Raw genomic sequence first — 22,488 nt, forward strand, 5'->3', positions numbered from 1 at the left:
TGATTAGGGAAAGCCCCTAGAGGATAAGGTGTCCAATACAGTGCCTGCCGGTTATTTTACATAATTCCCAAGAATAAAATAATTCCTCAAAGCTATGAAGTATAAAATATGTTTATATATCAATCGTTTTAGCCCAGAAAATGTCTACAGTCTTAAAAGCCCTTGTGAAGCCCTTTTTTTCTTATGTAATAAAAATGGCTTACCGGATCCCATAGGGAAAATGACAGCTTCCAGCATTACATCGTCTTGTTAGAAATGTGTCATACCTCAAGCAGCAAAAGTCTGCTCACTGTTTCCCCCAACTGAAGTTAATTCCTCTCAACAGTCCTGTGTGGAAACAGCCATCGATTTTAGTAACGGTTGCTAAAATCATTTTCCTCTTACAAACAGAAATCTTCATCACCTTTCTGTTTCAGAGTAAATAGTACATACCAGCACTATTTTAAAATAAACTCTTGATTGAATAATAAAAACTACAGTTAAACACCAAAAAAACTCTAAGCCATCTCCGTGGAGATGTTGCCTGTACAACGGCAAAGAGAATGACTGGGGAAGGCGGAGCCTAGGAGGGATCATGTGACCAGCTTTGCTGGGCTCTTTGCCATTTCCTGTTGGGGAAGAGAATATCCCACAAGTAAGGATGACGCCGTGGACCGGACACACCTATGTTGGAGAAAAGGTGCATTTCTCATACAAACATCTTACAATCAGAGAAAAACAGCTTTTCAGACTGAAAAGCTAGGGAACGAGCTTGCAAAAATCTGAGAGCCAAACAATCAATGCACTGTTGCTTTGCAGCACTACTGCATATTTGATTGTTGTCTTCAAACAGCACTTTGCTCTGGATGCTCTGTGATAAGGAAAACTTTTACAATGCAGCCAGAGAACAGCTCTGTTTAAAGAGAACAGCACTGAAATGTTAAAGTGCTAACAGCTCCTGTTCTTTCTGCAGACATGCTGCATTTTTCACTCTATGTTCTGCCTTGGGGTCCTTGCATCATCTACCATCACCTCTCTGGTCCCATACTAGACTACAGGACTTCTCTCGTGCAGCAACAACCCTCTAGGGAATTTTTAAAATAAAAAAAGGCAGATCTGAGAGAAGGTTCCAAAGAAATTTCTGCTCAAGGAAGCCTACTACCCAGCTCAGTAACAAATTCACTCCACTTAAATAATTGCCCTCATCTCTGTATTATCAATCTTGTAGTCCTCAACTCCTGTTTCTCACCCTCCTACCCTTTAGATTATAAATTCCCACGGGAAAAGGGCCCTCTATTCCTACTGTATTTGTCTGACAAATATTTTCTTGTCTCTTACAAGTATTGAATCAGTTGTACCCATGGACAGTGTTGCAGAATTTGTTGGCACTTTATAAAGTATTATAATAACAAAAAATGTGCACAAGCTCATGAAAAGAACAGCGGAGACAATTCTCATTATTACAGTACACTAGGGTTTCTGCTGCCTGTAACCCACCTCGCGTTTGATGGGCTCCCCTTCACAGTGAATTACAGTATCTGGAGCGACTATACAGTACGGGCTTGGGTCAGTCTCCACCACTTTGAACTCGACAGCACGCATCCCACCACGTACAAGGAAGATATCCCCTATTGGCAGAGACATAAGAAAACAAATTTTTAATTTGAAGCAGAAAAGGATTTAAAGTTATCATAATTAAACAATCTAAAGTTTCATAGGTTTCCCACTACACTTCTGGGTAAAACAAGATGAAAGCAATGATTTTAAAGGCTGCTTTTTAGCATGGACAATAGAGCAGTGTTGTGCATCGTCATTTTGAACACTAATTGCAGATTAAGAAAACAGCACTTAAGAAAATAGCGTTCATCTACCCAGTAAGCAAAGACTTGCGTATGGGGTTTTTGTAGTAATAGTAACCCAGTTATGCAAGATCCATGGAATTCTTTACCCGGGTTCCCATTAATGGGCTTAAAGAGACATTCCGGTCAAAATTTAAATGCACATAGATTCATTATATCTAGGGCTGCAGCTAACTTATTTTCATAATTAATTGGCAGATTATTTTTTCGATTAATCGACTAGTCTGATTAAAAAAAAATTCCCCATATATTTAAAAAAAAAAAATCCATATACTGAGTGTTACAAATAAACTTCAGACTAAAACTTTACAATCACACAACTGTCCAATTTTTAAGCAGCAGAACACATTTTTATAATTAAGCAAAACAAAACCACAAACGGTTTGAAAAAAGGTAGAAGTAGAAAGAGGCAGACTACCACTGTTTATCACATTCTGTTATTCATTCTTTCAGAAACTTTGCATTGAAATGCAAAAATCTCAACATGACCACATACTCCTGGCTGAGGCTGGCCTTTTTTGCAAGCTATTTTGCCTGCAGCAGAGAAGAGGCGCCCAGATGGTGTTGAGATGCTTGAGATACAAAAGTAGGGTTTTGCCAATTTCACCTCGGTGGGATATTTATCTTTGTAAACTCTCCATGCACAATGCAAGGGGCCTCTTAAAGTAAGCCTGGACTACATTCTAACATAAAAATATCTTGAATATCTATATGCAATGGTAAATAACGAGGTTAGGGGATAATATCTAGTCCGCTCTTAAAATAGCAGATATATATTTAGGTTGAATTTTGTTCATATTACAATTAATTAAAAACACAAAAAAACAAAAACAAGAAAAGCTCTAAGGACTATATTTTAATAACAGGACAAAGCCTTACACATCTATAGTGTACATATAATCAGCAACAACAAGTAAGCTGCTAATTGTGAAAACAGATAATAGCGCACATCAATTCAAATAACAAATCCCATCAGTCTAGGGCTAGGTGTAAATAATAAGCTGGGCACTATATCATGCAAAGCATAGTCCTAAAAAGGAATAGTCAAGTCAAAATTAAACTCATGATTCAGATAAAGCAGCTATTTTCAGCAACTTTCTAATTACTCCTATTATTTTTTTCTTTCTTTCTTTCTTCTCTTGGTATCTTTAATTGAAAAAGCAAGAATGTAAGATTTTTAGTTGAGCACCTCAGTAGAGCTTGCCGATTGGTGGCTACATTTAGACACCAATCGCTACCAAGGGTACTCAACAAAAAAAGGGCCGGCTCCTAAGCTTCAATAGAGTATGTGCGAGTGTTGGCTGACAGGCATCATTCTTTACAATCAGAAGGTTATGTTATCCAAGCTTAAGAAGCAATAATGTACGGCAGATTATAACTTATGAAAATCTATTAACAAGCAAAGCGGGTTTTTTAAGGCAAGGCAGTACCTTTTCTTATTGGTCTGTAGGCTTCCAAGAAATAAGGCTTGAGATACACCTCAAACAGATTGCCAGTAATTCCTTCCACTGTGTCATCTATAGGCAACACGTGCACACGTTTCCCATACTTAACATCAGGACATGGTTGTATACTGAGGAAAGAAAGAAAACATTGAAAGTTCACTTTTTTTTATTAAACAAATGTAGATTTATTTTGCTGCGCCTGAACAAGAGTATTTTAAATCAAAGTTTGTCTTAAAAACGTGCTTGTGCACTTAAAGGGATATGAAAGTGCTCCTCAAGTAGAAAAAATGTTAAACCAATGTAATCTTAAAATAAAACAAATTGTGTGGACACCAAACAACTTAGAAATTCTCAGTGTCGCCACTGACTGCAGCTAGATCAGCATACCTAACTTCAAGGGACATGAAACCCAAAAATGTTCTCTCCTTCAGAAAGAGCATGCGATTTTAAACAACTTTCCAATTTACTTCTATTTAATTTGCTTCCTTCTCTTATCTTTTGCTAAAAGGTTCATCTAGGTAAGCTCAGGAGCAGCAAAGAACCTAGGTCCTAGCTGCTGATTGGTGGATAGAGATATATACACACACTGATTGTCATTGGCTCACCCATGTGTTCAGTTAGAAACCAGTAGTACATTGCTGCTCCTTCAACAAATGATACAAAGAGAATGAAACAAATTAGATAATAGAAGTAAATTAGAAAATTGTTTAAAAATTCTATTCTCATAATTAGACAATATTTGAGTTACATGTCCCTTTAAGCTCCACTATCACATGATTTCTGCAGTGAGAGACCACTCCTGAGCATGGGCAATAAACTGACTGCAAATAGATTAAGATGTCTCCTAGCAACACTTTAGTAAAATCTGCTACATTACCTTCATGTAGAAACCCCACCCCCTTGAGGAGCTGTGATAGGAAGTAATGGACCCTTCCCAAACGAAGTTAAGAAAATAAGGTAAAGTCTGTTTAAAATGATAAATTCATATTGCAATGCTTTCTATTAAGTATAACCCACTGCTTAGCACTTTTTTGTTACAATGAAACACCGTTTTATATCCCTTTAATAAAAAGTTAGATTTTGTTTAAAAAAATAAATAAAAAAATACACAGAAAGACAATGCACTGCAACATTTTAGACCATTTAATATGTTCCCAAAGACCCACTCTATCTGCTGGGATGTATTTAATGGTTTAGAAATAGCTTAGGTTACATGAGAAAACTTAGTTTTCTTAATAGTTTGTCAGAGCCAAAGATTAATTTACTGTCTTATATTAAAGAGACAGTCAATACTAATATTAATGTTACTTAATTCTGCATGAAATACAATTGGCATGAACTCTGTTAGCTTCAAAATTTATTAATAATTCTACATTTCAGGTTTATTATGCATCATTGTCATTTTAAATTTAAAATATCAAGATGGCCATGAATATCATCGTTCTCACTGGAGATAGTAAAAACTAACAGTAATTAAATTATGTATTGTTGTGTGTGATCCTCACATTCAGTGAATTATTTTGTCACACGCAATTTAAAAATACTATCAAGCTTGAAATTTCAAGTAATAAGTGAAAATGTATTCTTCCTTGATTAATAAATTACAAGACTGATAATCTTCATCTTAAAATAAACAGGCTTTAGAGGGGGGAGGAAATCACTGATTGTTTATTTTAATAAAGATTTATAAATATTAGAATTAAGAAAAAAAAATGTGAGTATATAAAATGTAGCCATGCAGATACAGGAGGCCTAAGTACCTGATAACATCTCCAAGCCGCACCCTCAGGTTGTTACGCACAACTCTGTTCATCCGGATCTTCTCATCTGAGCAGGTGTCATCCGAGAGAACAATGCACACGCCTTCGCGTCTCTTCTTTCCCTTCAGGAGGACAGTATCTCCTCTGAACAACTGCAGCTCATCCATCTTGGCCTTAGAGAGCAAAGCTGCATTATTAAACAGAAACTCCCAATTACATAGGTTTAAGAAACGACAGCTTCACTACACACCTGAGACAGAGATACCACACTGTTGTCTTCATTGATAGCTTCATCCACAATTAACCGATTTGGACGGTTCTTCTGTTTCAAAATTGCTGTGGATAAGTCATCCGATTTAGCACTGGTGAAAAAAATAAATACGATTATTAAATCTAGAAGAGAATCAAAATCACTGGCGTGTGACAAGTAATTGAGGAGAGATCAGGAACATAAAAATGGAGTAATCCCTATGTTTGAAGCACACATTTTCTGTAAACAGTAAGTTCTACTGAAGAGATATTAGAGAGTAAAAAAAATATTTTATTAGCGCATTTAGCTTGTGAATTAAATGCAATTTGTCCACAATGAATTTAAAGGGACAGTAAAGTCAAAATTAAAAAAAAAAAAAAAAAAAAAAAACACAACTTTACTGATTCAGATACAACATGCAATTTTAAACAACTTTCCAATGTACTTCTATTATCTAATATGCTTTGTTCTCTTGAAATCCATTTTTCTACCCAGGGCCTATTTAATAGACTCTGATTAACATTTAAGATATCAATCTACAATATTTTTATGTGCACAAATTATTCAATCCATTCATTAATTTATTTGCATAATGTGTGCTTTGGATAGCTTAAAGGACCAGTCAATACAGTAGAATTGCATAATCAACAAATGCAAGATAAGAAGACAATGCAATAGCACTTAGTCTGAACTTCAAATGAGTAGTAGATTTTTGTTAAATAAATTGCAAAGTTATGTTTATTTCCACTCCCCCTGTATCATGTGACAGTCATCAGCCAATCACAAATGCATATACGTATATGCTGTGAATTCTTGCACATGCTCAGTAGGAGTTTGTGACTCAAAAAGTGTAAATATAAAAATACTGTGCACATTTTGTTAATGGAAGTAAATTGGAAAGTTGTTTAAAATTGCTGTTCTATCTGAATCATGAAGTTTAATTTTGACTTGAGTGTCCCTTTAAAGAGACATGGAACCCTAATGCTGAAGCACTTGAAAGTGATGCAGCATAGCTGTATAAAGCCGACTAGAAAATATAACCTAAACATCACTATGTAAAATATGAAGATATTTTACCTCCAAATGTCCTCAGTAGCCACATCCCATTTTAAAGGGAATTTAAACAGCCAAGCAGGATGCTAGTCCTGGGACTTGCAAGGTAGCATTCATGTTATTTCCCTTACCCGTTTAAGGAAGTTTACTATGAAATCAGTGAAATCTCATGCGCTCACCACAAAACCCAACGCATGACCTCATCACTGCGGATGTCCTTTTTTTCTCTCTTCAACATGCAGCTGAAGAATAACTGTTTACACAGCACTTACTCGTGTGAGCTGAGGACATCGAGGTAAAATCTTCCTTTTGTACAAAGATCAGGTGACATCTTTTTACAATTATGCTGCATCACTACCAAGTGATTTAGCACATGGGTATTTTGTCCCTTTAAAGGGACATTAAAGCCAAATTTATATTTTCATGATTCAGATAGAGCAGCAATTTTAAGCAACTTTCTAATTTACTCAGATTATAAATTTCTTTGTTCTCTTGCTATCTTTATTTGAAAAAGGCATGGTTCAGAACCCTAGACAGCACTTTTTAATTGGTGCTGTCCAATCAGCAAGGACAACCCAGGTTGTGAACCAAAAATAGTCCGCTTCTAAACTTATATTGCTTTCAAATAAAGATAGCAAGAGAATGAAGAAAACTTCATAGGAGTAAAATTAGAACGTTGCTTAAAATTGCTGCTCTATCTGAATCACGAAAGAAAAATATTGGGTTCAGTGTCCCTTTAAAGTAACAGCCTTATTACATTTTCTGTTATTTATAAAAGTATTACACTATCCCCACCCTATGTCATAATGCCACCAGGCTGCAAATAATTTCTGTGGAGAAAACTGGAATTATCTGGTGGCTACACACTCTTCTCATTGGCCCCTAGTTATCAAGCCGTCAACCTCAAATACGCTGGAATTACGCAGCGTATTTGTGGCGAGGCCGATTCGCCTTAGTTATTAAAGGCTAGAGACCGGCAAAAGTAAGTAAGCTTCAATCCGCCGGACTCAGTCCGACACAGATCGATTCTTACATCACTCCAGATGTTCCGCACACAAGTGCGGCACAATCTGACTACTTTTGCTAGTTATCAAAAAACTACCAGGTACGCTCGGCAGTTTTCCGGCCCAGCGTACCTGGTTTTCAACCCGCCGCCCTGGAGGCGGCGGATCCCATAGGAATCAATGGGAGTCTGACCATAGCGAAAGTTCATGTTCGCTGCTGCCCGACATCCCATTGATTCCTATGGGAGATGTCTGCACCTAACACCCTAACATGTACCCCGAGTCTAAACTACCCTAATCTGTCCCCCTACACTGCCGCAACTAAATAAATGTATTACCCCCTAAACCGCTGCTCCCGGACCCCGCCGCCACCTACATACCTATTAACCCCTATCCTGCCCCCCTACACCGCCGCCACTATAATAAATTAACCCCTAAACCTAAGCCTAACCCTAACCCCCCCAACTTAAATATTAATTAAATCTAAATAAATATTACTCTTATTAACTAAATTAATCCTATTTAAAACTAAATACTTACCTTTAAAATAAACCCTAATATAGCTACAATATAAATAATTATATTGTAGCTATTTTAGGATTTATTTTTATTTTACAGGCAACTTTTAATTTATTTTAACCAGGTACAATAGCTATTAAATAGTTAATAACTATTTAATACCTACCTAGTTAAAATAAAGAGAAAATTACCTGTAAAATAAAAACTAACCTAAGTTACAAGTACACCTAACACTACACTATCATTAAATTAATTAAATTAGCTACAAATAACTACAATTAAATACAATTAAATAAACTAAAGTACAAAAAATAAAAAAAATAAGTTAAACATTTCAAAAATATTACAACAATTTTAAGCTACTTACACCTAATCTAAGCCCCCTAATAAAATAACAAAGCCCCCCAAAATAAAAAAATGCCCTACCCTATTCTACATTATAAAGTTAACAGCTCTATTACCTTACCAGCCCTTAAAAGCGCCTTTTGCGGGGCATGCCCCAAAGAAAACAGCTCTTCTGCCTGTAAAAAAAAAAAAAAATACAACCCCCCCAACATTAAAACCCACCACCCACACACCCCTACTCTAACCCAAACCCCCCCTTAAATAAACCTAACACTACCCCCCTGAAGATCAGCCTACCTTTAGCCGTCTTCAGCCAGCAGACCACCGATGGAACAGAAGAGGAGATCCGCAGCGGCAGAAGTCTTCATCCAAGGGGCGCTGAAGAAGTCTTCCATCCGATTGAAGTCATCATCCAGGCGGCATCTTCAATCTTCATCCATCCGGAGCGGAGCCATCTTCAGACTAGCCGACGCGGAGCCATCCTCTTCTACCGACAAATGACGGTTCCTTTAAGTGACATCATCCAAGATGGCGTCCCTCGAATTCCGATTGGCTGATAGGATTCAATCAGCCAATCCGAATTAAGGTAGGAAAAATCTGATTGGCTGATCCAATCAGATTGAGCTTGCATTCTATTGGCTGTTCCGATCAGCCAATAGAATGCGAGCTCAATCTGATTGGCTGATTGGATCAGCCAATCGGATTGAACTTCAATCTGATTTGCCTATTCAATCAGCTAATCAGATTTTTCCTACCTTAATTCCGATTGGCTGATAGAATCCTATCAGCCAATCGGAATTCGAGGGACGCCATCTTGGATGATGTCATTTAAAGGAACCTTCATTCGTCGTTAGTCCGTCGGTAGAAGAGGATCGCTCCGCGTCAGTTCGTCTGAAGATGGCTCCGGATGGATGAAGATTGAAGACGCCGCCTGGATGATGACTTCAATCGGATGGAAGACTTCTTCAGCGCCCCTTGGATGATGATGACTTCTGCCGCTGCGGATCTCCTCTTCTGTTCCATCGGTGGTCGGCTGGCTGAAGACGGCTGAAGGTAGGATGATCTTAAGGGGGGTAGTGTTAGGTTTATTTAAGGGGGGTTTGGATTAGAGTAGGGGTGTGTGGGTGGTGGGTTTTAATGTTGGGGGGGTTGTATTTTTATTTTACAGGCAAAAGAGCGGATTTCATTGGGGCATGCCCCGGCAAAAGGCTTTTTTAAGGGCTGGTAAGGTAATAGAGCTGTTAACTTTTTAATGTAGAATAGGGTAGGGCATTTTTTTATTTTGGGGGGCTTTGATTAGGTGTAAGTAGCTTAAAATTGTTGTAATATTTTTTAAATGTTTGTAAATTATTTTTTTTATTTTTTGTACTTTAGGTTTATTTAATTGTAGTTATGTGTAGCTAATTAATTTAATGATAGTGTAGTGTTAGGTTTAATTGTAACTTAGGTTAGGATTTTACAGGTAATTTTGTATTTCTTTTAGCTAGGTAGTTATTAAATAGTTAATAACTATTTAATAACTATTCTAACTAGCTAAAATAAATACAAAGTTACCTGTAAAATAAAAATAAATCCTAAAATAGCTACAATATAATTATTATTTATATTGTAGCTATATTAGGGTTTATTTTAAAGGTAAGTATTTAGTTTTAAATAGGATTAATTTAGTGAATAAGATTTATTTAATATTTAAGTTAGAGGGGTGTTAGGGTTAGACTTAGGTTTAGGGGATAATAATTTTATTATAGGTGGCGACGGTGTAGGGGGGGGCAGATTAGGGGTTAATAAATTTAATATAGGTGGCGGAGGGGTCCGGGAGCGGCGGTTTAGGGGTTAAACAATTTATTTAGTTGCGGAGGGGTCCGGGATCGGCAGGATAGGGGTTAATAAATTTATTATAGGTGGCAGCGGTATGGGGGGGGGGCAGGATAGGGGTTACTAGGTATAATGTAGGCGGCAGTGGGCTCCGGGAGCGGCGGTTTAGGGGTTAATACATTTATTATAGTTGCGGCGGTGTCCGGGAGCGGCGGGATAGGGGGTAGAACAGTGTAGTTTAGTGTGGGTGCTTAGTGACAGGCTAGCAATAAAGCTGGGAAAAAGCCGAAGAGCAGCGAGATCGGATGAGTGATAACTAGCACAGTCCGCTGCTCATCGCCCCGTACTTGGTGCACGGATTTTTGACAGCTTTATTGATAACTTTGGCGAGATTATTCAGGTCCGCTGCGGCGATGGTAGGCGAGCGTATTGGGGCCGGCGAAGGCAGGTAAGTAGACACGTTGATAACTAGAGGCCATTGGCTCAACAATGTGTTTTGCTAGCCACCTGAAGTGCATTGTTACTCCAACAAAGGATGCCAAAAGAATGAAGGTATTTTGATAATATAAGTAAATTGGAAAGTTGATTAAGATTGTATGTTTATCTGAATCATGAAAGAAAAATAAAATTTAAACTAAGAACAACAAGAGAACAAAGAAAAATCAGTGATAAAAGTAAATTAGAAAGTGGTTTAAAAATGACATGCCCTATTTAAATCATGTGTTTTTTGGGACTTGACTTTCTCTAACATAAAAAAAACACTTTCATAAGCACTTAGCATCAGATCTAAAATTGAACGCACGTACAGTATTTAATATGATTAGCCAAAACCGGATACATTGTTACATGGGAAGAGCTTGCTGTATTTTTATACATCTGACAACTGAAAATGTCACACACGATTACAAACAAAGCAAATACACCTCAGCAACCATCAATATAACACATCACAATGGGCTCTTAGCAACCGGCAGCTACCTGTACAAAACAAGAGACTAGTTGTCCTCTGGTTATACAGTCAGATCTAGAAGTATAATATAGTTTTAACCACTTCACTGCCTAGAAACAAAACATGGCTACGGTGTGCAATGCAAATACCAACCCATCTGGCATTAAGTAATAGCTCCAACAAGAAAAGAATCATTCCTCAATTCAATTAAACCAACTGTGACTCAAATTAAGTACACAAGGAAAGCTTTTCCAAATCTATGCTGGCAAATCTTTATTATATAGAAATTGAGGATGCACAGGGAAGAAAATATTCGATGCCTGCACTATAATAGTTCAGTTTAAAACTAAACAAAAATCTAATTTGTTAAATATTTACATTAATTTTCATCAAAACTAATGTAAAGGTTTTGAAGCTGTAGCTCCATAATAAATACTTAATACATACTTAACCCAACGCTCTCTGGAGAGCGTACTAACCTGATTCGCTTCTTGCCAGAGCCCTGGGCGTGCCAACAGGAGGCTTCGGCTCTCAGGACCTGCACTAAACTTGGTGCAGAGTGTACCAAGTCTCCTGTTATAGTGGCCGGTGTTCTATCAGAGTCTGCTACCTCTGCGCATGCTCAGTTTAACGTAACCGCACTCCACATGTTAAAAGGAATGTGATTATGTAAATCAGCAGCATGCGCATTGAGAGGTAGCAGATTCTGAATAGGAATTTTTTCCTGATGGTTTTTGCTGTGACCGATAAATGTGTGCATGCGCAGTTCAATGGCCCGACAAACAGCGCAGTTTACTGCAACCTACGGTATAACGTAAACTGATTTTCTTATGGCCATTAAAACTATTTTACTTCTTTAAGTAAAAAATAAATGCAAGTTACTAAAATCTAAGCCATGCTGACAGAAGACAAAAAAACTAAATCCTTAAAGTGGAAATAGTCAAATTGGTTCTAGTTATAAGCAAAAAAAATACAAAATTGAAAAAATGCCATTATACTGTATAACAGGACATAAATACAAGAACTCAGGAAAGGTGGTTTATTTTATTAATATTTTTGCTATTTGTATTGTTTTACTTATTAGAAGCATCATCAGTAGGGTCTGTGTTTACAATAACCAGTCCCTCTCATGTTTACATCTATATCCAGTTGCTCTGTGCAGATTGTGCAGTGTCACTGAGGAGGGATCAGTTTCCTCCAATCAGTGTGCTCTCTGCCCTACATGTGATGCTCACAAAGACTCAGCACACGTGCAGGATATGGGAAATAAGTGCAGTAAAGAATATAGAAGATTAAGAAGTATTATTTCCAGGAAACATTCACTACAAACAAGATATGAAACAAGCAGCTGACAAAGGCTGATGTGAAATTACTTATAACAATGAGGCAGACACTGATGTACCAAATACAAATGGGATAAAAATAATAAGTGCTTTAACCCTTTAGTGGGAGCTGCTATTCTGAACTGACAGAATTTAATAGTAAACTCATGGACAAAGCCGAACCAGGGTGCTAGGACACATGTAGTGGGGTGTTCCTGCTCCCATCTTGGGTTGTCAAATCAGCCAGCTAACCAATGAGAGAATGGAATACAGTATTTGAATATGCCAATAATTTTCTGAAGAGGGTTTTTTTTTTAAATGAGAAGTTATCTACACCAGTGTTTCTCAACCGCGGTCCTCAAGTACCCCCACAGGCCTGTGTTGGTTTTTTTTAATTATTATTATAGCTGAACTAGAGCACAGGTGAAATAATCAGCTGATGGATGGGAGCAGGTTGGTTACTCATCAGCTGATTACTACACCTGTGCACCGGTTTAGCTATAATTAAAACCAGGACTGTTGGGGTACTTGAGGACCGCGGTTGAGAAACACTGATCTACACCAACCAATAGTGTCTAGTACGTTTAAGCTTATGTACTGTATTAAGCTAGTTTATCTGCTGCTGGCATATAGCACAGATTAGGGTGTCAAGTGAATTATAAGCAACTGGACCAATTTATGAATTTGCAGCTATTATACCTAAGCAACTTTATGTTCAAAGCATGTGCGTGTATTTACCTCACTACACTGCATTTGGGCATGTACCAACTAGACAAATGCCAACAAATAGCCACAGTCTGTGGCATCTGGCTCTTTTCAGCACAAAGTATATTCATAAAGTGCAAAACTAATATTTCTTCACTAAAAACTTGCTGAAATGCATCTACTGAGCAATAAATATCGTCATTGCCAAAATAACTTTCCAAATTGGAAAATATTTTTTTTGGTAATGACTAACAGGAACAACGGAACAGAACACCCATGTGCGGAACCACACAGGTAGGTATGTGAGGCTTTGTAGTCTATAGAGCACTAAGCAGGAACAAGGGAACCACACAGGTAGGTAAGTGAGGCTTTGTAGTCTATAGAGCACTAAGCAGGAACAAGGGAACCACACAGGTAGGTAAGTGAGGCTTTGTAGTCTATAGAGCACTAAGCAGGAATAAGGGAACCACACAGGTAGGTAAGTGAGGCTGTGTAGTCTATAGAGCACTAAGCAGGAACAAGGGAACCACACAGGTAGGTATGTGAGGGTTTGTAGTCTATAGAGCACTAAGCAGGAACAAGGGAACCACACAGGTAGGTATGTGAGGCTTTGTAGTCTATAGAGCACTAAGCAGGAACAAGGGAACCACACAGGTAGGTATGTGAGGCTTTGTAGTCTATAGAGCACTAAGCAGGAACAAGGGAACCACACAGGTAGGTATGTGAGGCTTTGTAGTCTATAGAGCACTAAGCAGGAACAAGGGAACCACACAGGTAGGTAAGTGAGGCTTTGTAGTCTATAGAGCACTAAGCAGGAACAAGGGAACCACACAGGTAGGTAAGTGAGGCTTTGTAGTCTATAGAGCACTAAGCAGGAACAAGGGAACCACACAGGTAGGTGGTATGTGAGGCTTTGTAGTCTATAGAGCACTAAGCAGGAACAAGGGAACCACACAGGTAGGTGGTATGTGAGGCTCTGTAGTCTATAGAGCACTAAGCAGGAACAAGGGAACCACACAGGTAGGTAAGTGAGGCTTTGTAGTCTATAGAGCACTAAGCAGGAACAAGGGAACCACACAGGTAGGTAAGTGAGGCTTTGTAGTCTATAGAGCACTAAGCAGGAACAAGGGAACCACACAGGTAGGTATGTGAGGCTTTGTAGTCTATAGAGCACTAAGCAGGAACAAGGGAACCACACAGGTAGGTAAGTGAGGCTTTGTAGTCTATAGAGCACTAAGCAGGAACAAGGGAACCACACAGGTAGGTGGTATGTGAGGCTTTGTAGTCTATAGAGCACTAAGCAGGAACAAGGGAACCACACAGGTAGGTGGTATGTGAGGCTCTGTAGTCTATAGAGCACTAAGCAGGAACAAGGGAACCACACAGGTAGGTATGTGAGGCTCTGTAGTCTATAGAGCACTAAGCAGGAACAAGGGAACCACACAGGTAGGTAAGTGAGGCTCTGTAGTCTATAGAGCACTAAGCAGGAACAAGGGAACCACACAGGTAGGTAAGTGAGGCTCTGTAGTCTATAGAGCACTAAGCAGGAACAAGGGAACCACACAGGTAGGTATGTGGGGCTTTGTAGTCTATAGAGCACTAAGCAGGAACAAGGGAACCACACAGGTAGGTAAGTGAGGCTCTGTAGTCTATAGAGCAATAAGCAGGAACAAGGGAACCACACAGGTAGGTATGTGAGGCTTTGTAGTCTATAGAGCACTAAGCAGGAACAAGGGAACCACACAGGTAGGTATGTGAGGCTCTGTAGTCTATAGAGCACTAAGCAGGAACAAGGGAACCACACAGGTAGGTATGTGAGGCTTTGTAGTCTATAGAGCACTAAGCAGGAATAAGGGAACCACACAGGTAGGTATGTGAGGCTTTGTAGTCTATAGAGCACTAAGCAGGAACAAGGGAACCACACAGGTAGGTAAGTGAGGCTCTGTAGTCTATAGAGCACTAAGCAGGAACAAGGGAACCACACAGGTAGGTAAGTGAGGCTTTGTAGTCTATAGAGCACTAAGCAGGAATAAGGGAACCACACAGGTAGGTATGTGAGGCTTTGTAGTCTATAGAGCACTAAGCAGGAACAAGGGAACCACACAGGTAGGTAAGTGAGGCTCTGTAGTCTATAGAGCACTAAGCAGGAATAAGGGAACCACACAGGTAGGTAAGTGAGGCTTTGTAGTCTATAGAGCACTAAGCAGGAACAAGGGAACCACACAGGTAGGTAAGTGAGGCTTTGTAGTCTATAGAGCACTAAGCAGGAACAAGGGAACCACACATGTAGGTATGTGAGGCTCTGTAGTCTATAGAGCACTAAGCAGGAACAAGGGAACCACACAGGTAGGTATGTGAGGCTTTGTAGTCTATAGAGCACTAAGCAGGAACAAGGGAACCACACAGGTAGGTAAGTGAGGCTTTGTAGTCTATAGAGCACTAAGCAGGAACAAGGGAACCACACAGGTAGGTAAGTGAGGCTTTGTAGTCTATAGAGCACTAAGCAGGAACAAGGGAACCACACAGGTAGGTAAGTGAGGCTTTGTAGTCTATAGAGCACTAAGCAGGAACAAGGGAACCACACAGGTAGGTAAGTGAGGCTTTGTAGTCTATAGAGCACTAAGCAGGAACAAGGGAACCACACAGGTAGGTAAGTGAGGCTTTGTAGTCTATAGAGCACTAAGCAGGAACAAGGGAACCACAGAGGTAGGTAAGTGAGGCTGTGTAGTCTATAGAGCACTAAGCAGGAACAAGGGAACCACACAGGTAGGTAAGTGAGGCTTTGTAGTCTATAGAGCACTAAGCAGGAACAAGGGAACCACACAGGTAGGTATGTGAGGCTCTGTAGTCTATAGAGCACTAAGCAGGAACAAGGGAACATAACACCCATGTGAGGCCGAGGAGCCAGGACGCGCGATGGGGGCAGGGCCTGGATGACACAGCAGGATAGGGAGAAGGACTGCAGGGCCCAGTCACCGGCTTACAGGGGGCAGAAGTGGCGGATGCGGCACAGGGACAATACCGAGCAGGAAGTCGCCACATCTCGGGACCAGACAGTACAATGACAGCTGTGCGGCCTACCGGCATCCTAATGCTACGAGCCCAGTTATAGACCACCCCAGTACCGGCACCACCTCCAGAGCCCGGAACTGAACGCTGTAATAACAGCATCCTGCCCGCATCCCGAGACCCGCCAGTGACAGCGGCCTACCGGCATCCTACGGGCACATAGAGGCCTCCCCGGCACTGACATCCCCGCCCCAGGAATCCGCAGTGATGACAGCACCTGGCGCCATGACAGTGCTCCGGCCTACCGGCACCTCTATTTGCCCCCCGGTAATACTCACTCTGAGCCGGAGGCCATGATTAGTATCCGGGCTGAGCCGCCCTGCTGTTAGTTCTAGAGCTGCCGCCTGTCAAGTCTCCTGCGTCCGTTACAAGCTCACGCTCCGTGTGTCCCACTGAAGCTCACACCGCACACTGTCCTCGCGCTGCTCTCTTCCCCCGGGATGTTCCGCCAGGCCTCGCGCCGCCTCTCACTGAGCAAACTGACTGACGGAGCGAGTGGGAGGTGCCTGCGAGACGGGAAAAAGCTGCGTCATTCCCCTAACTACGCATGCGTGGTAAAAAGCGGTAGCCAATAAAAAAACTACATAAGATGAGTGTCAGCAGAAGTAACTAATGAAAATGATGTTTGCGGCGCTAGATACGCCTCTTTCCCTTTACCTGAGCCGCTTCCTATTGGTCAGTGACTAGGACCAACCGTAAAGAGAGAACAAAAAAAACAGAGGTTTCTTGATGAAAGCTGCTTGGCAACTATTGGGTGGAGGCGGGTGATTGGTTAAAAATATGTAAGAAGGCGGGTATTTCAACAAAAGTTGGAAGAGGCAAAATAGGCTTTTCGTTAGAAGCCAGATATCTGGATGTGGTTCATTGGACACCGTAACTGTCAATTCGAGTTCAAACATCCAATTGGGGCGGCAGCATTACACAGCAAGTTGTACAGAGGGCATGTAGCAACATAGTGCAATTTTATATGCTGATCTGAGGGTCACGTGTAAATGATCTGTCACTGCTGTGTCACAATACAGGTCTTACTCAGTTTAGCATCCTCTGTGCTTCTAAAACAGTCACCTTTGGAACACATTTAGCTTACTGAAATATAGCTTTGGCCCTAGGACCCCAAAACAGCTCTGAATGTATCACTAACCCTAAAGGACCCCTTATAGCCTACAATAAAACATCTATAGTGAGCCACACTGACTTCTAAGCACCTATTACCAGTATATGGCCACAATATGAATGCTGTAATGTTGCCAACCAGTAGAGCTGCCATATGATTTAGACAAAAACTACCATTTACATTTGCATAAATAATTATACAGCAAAACTTAGTCTAAAGCTGTTAAGACTAATTTGAAATGACAAGTTGCTTATAATTACATGCAGATACTAATGTATGCACCATTCAACTCACCTCTACGAGAGTTTGGTCATGTTACTCACCATGCCAGCCATTCTCTGACTAGATTTCCTGAGATTCAAGGGCAAAACCTACCCACGCCATTAAATAACACCAACACAATCTTCAATGGGTTCTTGCCGTGTTAGCTACAAGTATACGATCCTGCACAAAAGGGTAACTGGGAGCAGTGGTCGTGCAATAATCATTTATTGTATGTCAAATGTATAAATCATAATAGTGTTGAAGAAACACAAACTATTAGCAGCACAGCTCAACTGAAACTGGCAGTTTCTCAAAGATACTCTATATATAATTAGATGCTTATTCACCTAGAAGATGTTTCACCCAGGGTCTTTATTGCTATATTTATTTTTACATTGACCTAATTCTTGAAAATACGGCCATGAGGCTAAAATACTGTCTTGATTGGCAACCCTTCCAGCCACTAATCTTGTGATCGGGATATCATGGGCAGAGTTTTTGTGTATGCCTACATTTTGCTGGCTGTGATGGCCAATGATCTTGATGACCTGTTAAATAACTTTTGGACTTGTTTGCACGTCACTATCCTGTGCATTAGGTGAGCTGGGCCCTTGCTGGGTGGCAAATGACCCCCAGGAAACTCTTGGTAATAGAATCAGGGCCTGTGCAGAAGGTGCAGTGTACAGCAGTTTATATATGTATATTAATCAGTATATATATATGTATGTATGTGTGTATATATATATATATATATATATATAGTGTGTGTGTGGTGTTTATTTGTAGCTATAGATACATATGTACTATGCTGTATGCTCCTACACCGTCCGTTGACATAACGGTGCCCAACCAGCCCAGTGCCTGTACCCCCACAATAGCCCAGGTTACTATATGTGTAGGCTCCCCTGCATGAGTGATGTAAAAGGAGTCACATGATAACCAATTACCTACTGCCAATTTCTCTTTTATTTATATCAAATATAGCATTTTAAGAGGGGTGGTTTATATATATATATATATATATATATTTATATAGTTACAAAGAAGAAGGTGGCAGAGACGGTATCTTTAAAAACTTCAATGTTTATTCCAAAAATGATTACAAAATCCAGGGGGGTACATCACAGAGAATAAAACACAGAGATACAGCATGTGCACGGCTGACATGTTTTTCAACACTAGGCCGTAATCATAGCTCATTTCAATTAATCATTTTTGGAATAAAATATGACATTTTTAAAGATACCGTCTCTGCCACCTTCTTCTTTGGAACTGTCTATCTTATACCAGGATAGCAGAGACATATTGTGCTTGTTTTGTTGCCCCTTAAGAGATTTTGGCAGCTTAAACCTCCAACTTTGGGACCCAGAGGAGCTGTACTTTATGGAAGGACCACAGCCGGAATCTGACATCCTATTGGATAAGCGGCACACCTGACCGGATTTACGCACCGCATTCGAGAGCCAGAGGGATTCAAGCAAGCAGTTCGTTTGTTTGTTTGCGCACAGCCAGCAGACATCAGCAGGCCCATTTATCAAAGGGCTTGCGGACCTGATCCGACACTGCGGATCAGGTCCGCAAGACCTCGCTAAATGCGGAGAGCAATACGCTCTCCGGATTTAACATTGCACCAGCAGCTCACAAGAGCTGCTGGTGCAACGCCGCCCCCTGCTGACTCGAGGCCAATCGGCCGCCAGCAGGGGGGTGTCAATCAACCCGATCGTATTCGATCGGGTTTATTTCCGGTGATTCCTGTCCGCCTGCTCTGAGCAGGCGGACAGGGTTATGGAGCAGCGGTCTTTAGACCGCTGCTTCATAAGTTGTGTTTCTGGCGAGTCTGAAGACTCGCCAGAAACACGGCCCTTCAAGCTCCGTACGGAGCTTGATAAATGGGCCTGCAGGACTTTTCAAGTTTTGATTCCGGAGGGCACCAGGACCGGTAAGTGAGTTTGGCCGCATAGCGGTGCATGGATAGCCTGTTAACGCTTGCTGGTAGTACTCACGAACACTGGACATTTGACTGGACTCAAACAAGCTTGACTGAATATCCAATGTTTACAGCGGACTATTCACACATATAACTGTATAATAATACTCAGACTAGGAGGTTTATGGGCTAAAGCTTGGGGGCCAAATTGGCTATATAGTCCGGACTAATTGCCCCAAAAGTATCGATCGCTCTTCTCACATATACAGTATATATATATATATATATATATATATATACACACATGGGTGACTTAGTTGTACTTGCCCCCTGGGCCAAAAGCTGCCAATTCTCCCCTGCTGGGCAACGAGGACTGTATTGAAGTGTGTATATATATATATATATATATATATATATATATATAATTGAAACATAGAGTAAAGAAATGTGCATTCAATAAATTGGCGCGTCAACCAGATAGTCAATTGTATATACCAAGACTATAGGCCAATTGAGGGAGAAAGACGGACAGTTGAAATAGAAGGAAAGAGAGGGGCAGAATAGAAGCAATAGGGAGGGAATGTTATACTAATCAGAATTGTCAGATCTCCCTTTCTATGTCACATGCCGCCCCCTCAACCAATCAGAATTAAATGGATACTAAACCCAATATTTTTCTTTCAAGATTGAGATACAGCATGCAATTTTAAGCAACTTTCTCATTTTCTCCTATTATTAAATTTTCTCCATTCTCTTGGTATCAAAAACAAATTAGAAGATCTTGAAAACCGAAGTAGAAGAAACAACATTAGGATAATAGGAGTCCCTGAATCTAATACATGAAGATTTACTTAAATTTGTATCCATCACACTCCCCTCTATTTTAGAGATTCCTAACACACGTAACCCAAAAACAGTGCAATGGGCGCATAGAATGGGTACAAATCTATCTAATAAAGATGGAAGTATAAGACGTAGACCGATTATTTCCAAAATCTTACATTTCCAAGATAAGATTCTTATTTTGCAACATTTTAGAAAGAAACAGATGGATCAAATAGAGGATGCTCAGATAAAGATATTCCAAGATTTTTCATACGAAACATTAAGTAAGAGAAAAGAGTTAACACCGGTATGTGATAGAATGCTAAAGGAAGGGATCAGGGCTACAGTTAATACTGAAAGTTTTTGATGATAAAACAGTTAATTTCTTTGACAATATTAAAGAAGTAAAGCAATTTTTAAGTAAAAAAAAAAGACACATAGGTAATGTCCTAGAAAAGTACCTTAAAGGTGTCCTTTGATTCAGCAATGGCATGGAATCTGTCCTCCTCCTCCCCCTTATTATTATTTTTTTTTGCCTTCACTCCTGGTCACCCCTCTCTTTTAATTATTTTTTAATTTACCTCCTGATTAAGATAATTTATTAATAAAGAGCTTAATTTAGTGATTATATCTTGGAACGTGGGGGGTATAACCTCCCCTATAAAGAGGAAAGACATTCTTAGACACCTTTAAAAATTACATTCTGGATTCTCCCCTCCCCTTTTTTTTTTTTTTTTCCTTACCTTTTCTAACTTCTGTACCTCCTTTTCTCTTTCTTTTATACTCTTTCCAGATCTCTCTTATGGAAAGTTGATTAAATAATTGAAAAAATGGTTTGAATAGCTATTGTGAAATCTCTGTATTCTTTATGTGATTGGTTAAAGTGTGTTATTTATACAATGTGTAACTTGGGGACTGACAGTCCTCTATCCTCATTCTTTACTGTAACACATTGATTGTATATTTGTTACTTTTGAATAACTCAATAAAAACCATTTATTAAAAAAAAAAAAAATATTACATTCTGAAATCGCCTTTTCACAAGAAACACATTTATTAATGAAGGAAGTCCTAAAACTTAATACTCACTGGGTGGGGGAGGTGATAGCATCCCCATCGATTGCAAGGAAAAATGGGGTGGCTATTTTGATGGGTAAAAATTTGTAATATAAAAATATATTTTCTTATGCTGACCCAGAGGGGAGATATTTTATATTAAAAACGAAAGTTACAAATAATATTTATACAGTATGCAATCTCTATGCACCTAATCATTCAGCTTAATCCCAAATTTTGGGACTCCCTTCAAAGTAGAATACTAAATACAGTAGAAGTTCACCTTTTCATGGGAGGTGATTTTAATAATGGCATCTCAATTTCCCCTGGACAGGTTAAGACAAGGTAAAAATCAATTTAAAACTAATAGAGATAAAACTGAAAGCAGACAATTCAGTAAACTTTATAATAATTTGGGAGTTAAAGACATATGTAGAGAACAAAATCCGGACTAATAGAGATAAAACTGAAAGCAGACAATTCAGTAAACTTTATAATAATTTGGGAGTTAAAGACATATGTAGAGAACAAAATCCGGACATGATGGGTTATTCCTGACCAAAAAAACATAATTTATGCTTACCTGATAAATGTATTTATTTCCGGATATGGTGAGTCCACAACGTCATCAATTACTAGTGGGAATATCTCTCCTGTCCAGCAGGAGGCGGCAAAGAGCACCACAGCAAAACTGTTAAATATCACTCCCCTTACCATAATCCCCAGTCATTCGACCAAAGGGAAATGGAAAAAGGAATAACACAAAGGTGTAGAGGTGCCTGAGGTTTAGTAAAAAATAACTGTCTTAAATAGAAGGGTGGGGTCGTTGACTCACCATATCGGGAAATAAATAAATTTATCAGGTAAGCATAAATTTTGTTTTCTTTCCTAAGAAATCATTAATTACTAGGGGGAACCAATACCCAAGCTAGAGGACACAGATGACTAGGGAGGGAAAAAGACAGGTGGACCTAAACAGAAGACACCACTGCTTGAAGAACCTTCCTCCCAAAAGAGGCCTCAGCTGAGGCAAAAGTATCAAATTATAAAATTTTGAAAATGTGTGCAGAGAGGACCAAGTTGCAACCTTACAAATCTGTTCCACAGAAGCTTCATTTTTGAAAGCCCAAGAAGACGAGACAGCCCTAGTGGAATGAGCTGTAACTATCTCAACTATCTTAACTATCAAAAGCAAAACGAATCATACTTCTCAACCAAAAGGAAAGAG

General features: G+C 39.6%; 1 protein-coding gene across 1 annotated transcript in view; it reads right to left on the reverse strand.

Moving 5' to 3' along the window:
- The window catches only part of VCP (valosin containing protein), an 87,994-nt gene extending 71,408 nt beyond the window's left edge, over positions 1 to 16,586 (reverse strand). Inside the window, exons 1-5 of the mRNA XM_053700999.1 lie at positions 16,353 to 16,586; positions 5,294 to 5,405; positions 5,044 to 5,216; positions 3,269 to 3,411; positions 1,477 to 1,607 (exon numbers count right to left, since the gene is read on the reverse strand). Of these exons, the coding sequence (XP_053556974.1) occupies positions 1,477 to 1,607; positions 3,269 to 3,411; positions 5,044 to 5,216; positions 5,294 to 5,405; positions 16,353 to 16,369 (576 nt within the window). The 5' untranslated portion in view covers positions 16,370 to 16,586. The remainder of the gene's footprint in view (positions 1 to 1,476; positions 1,608 to 3,268; positions 3,412 to 5,043; positions 5,217 to 5,293; positions 5,406 to 16,352) is intronic.
- Between the last annotated feature and the right edge of the window lie 5,902 nt (positions 16,587 to 22,488).

Source organism: Bombina bombina, chromosome 2 (assembly GCF_027579735.1).
Source record: "Bombina bombina isolate aBomBom1 chromosome 2, aBomBom1.pri, whole genome shotgun sequence".
NCBI lineage: Eukaryota > Metazoa > Chordata > Amphibia > Anura > Bombinatoridae > Bombina > Bombina bombina.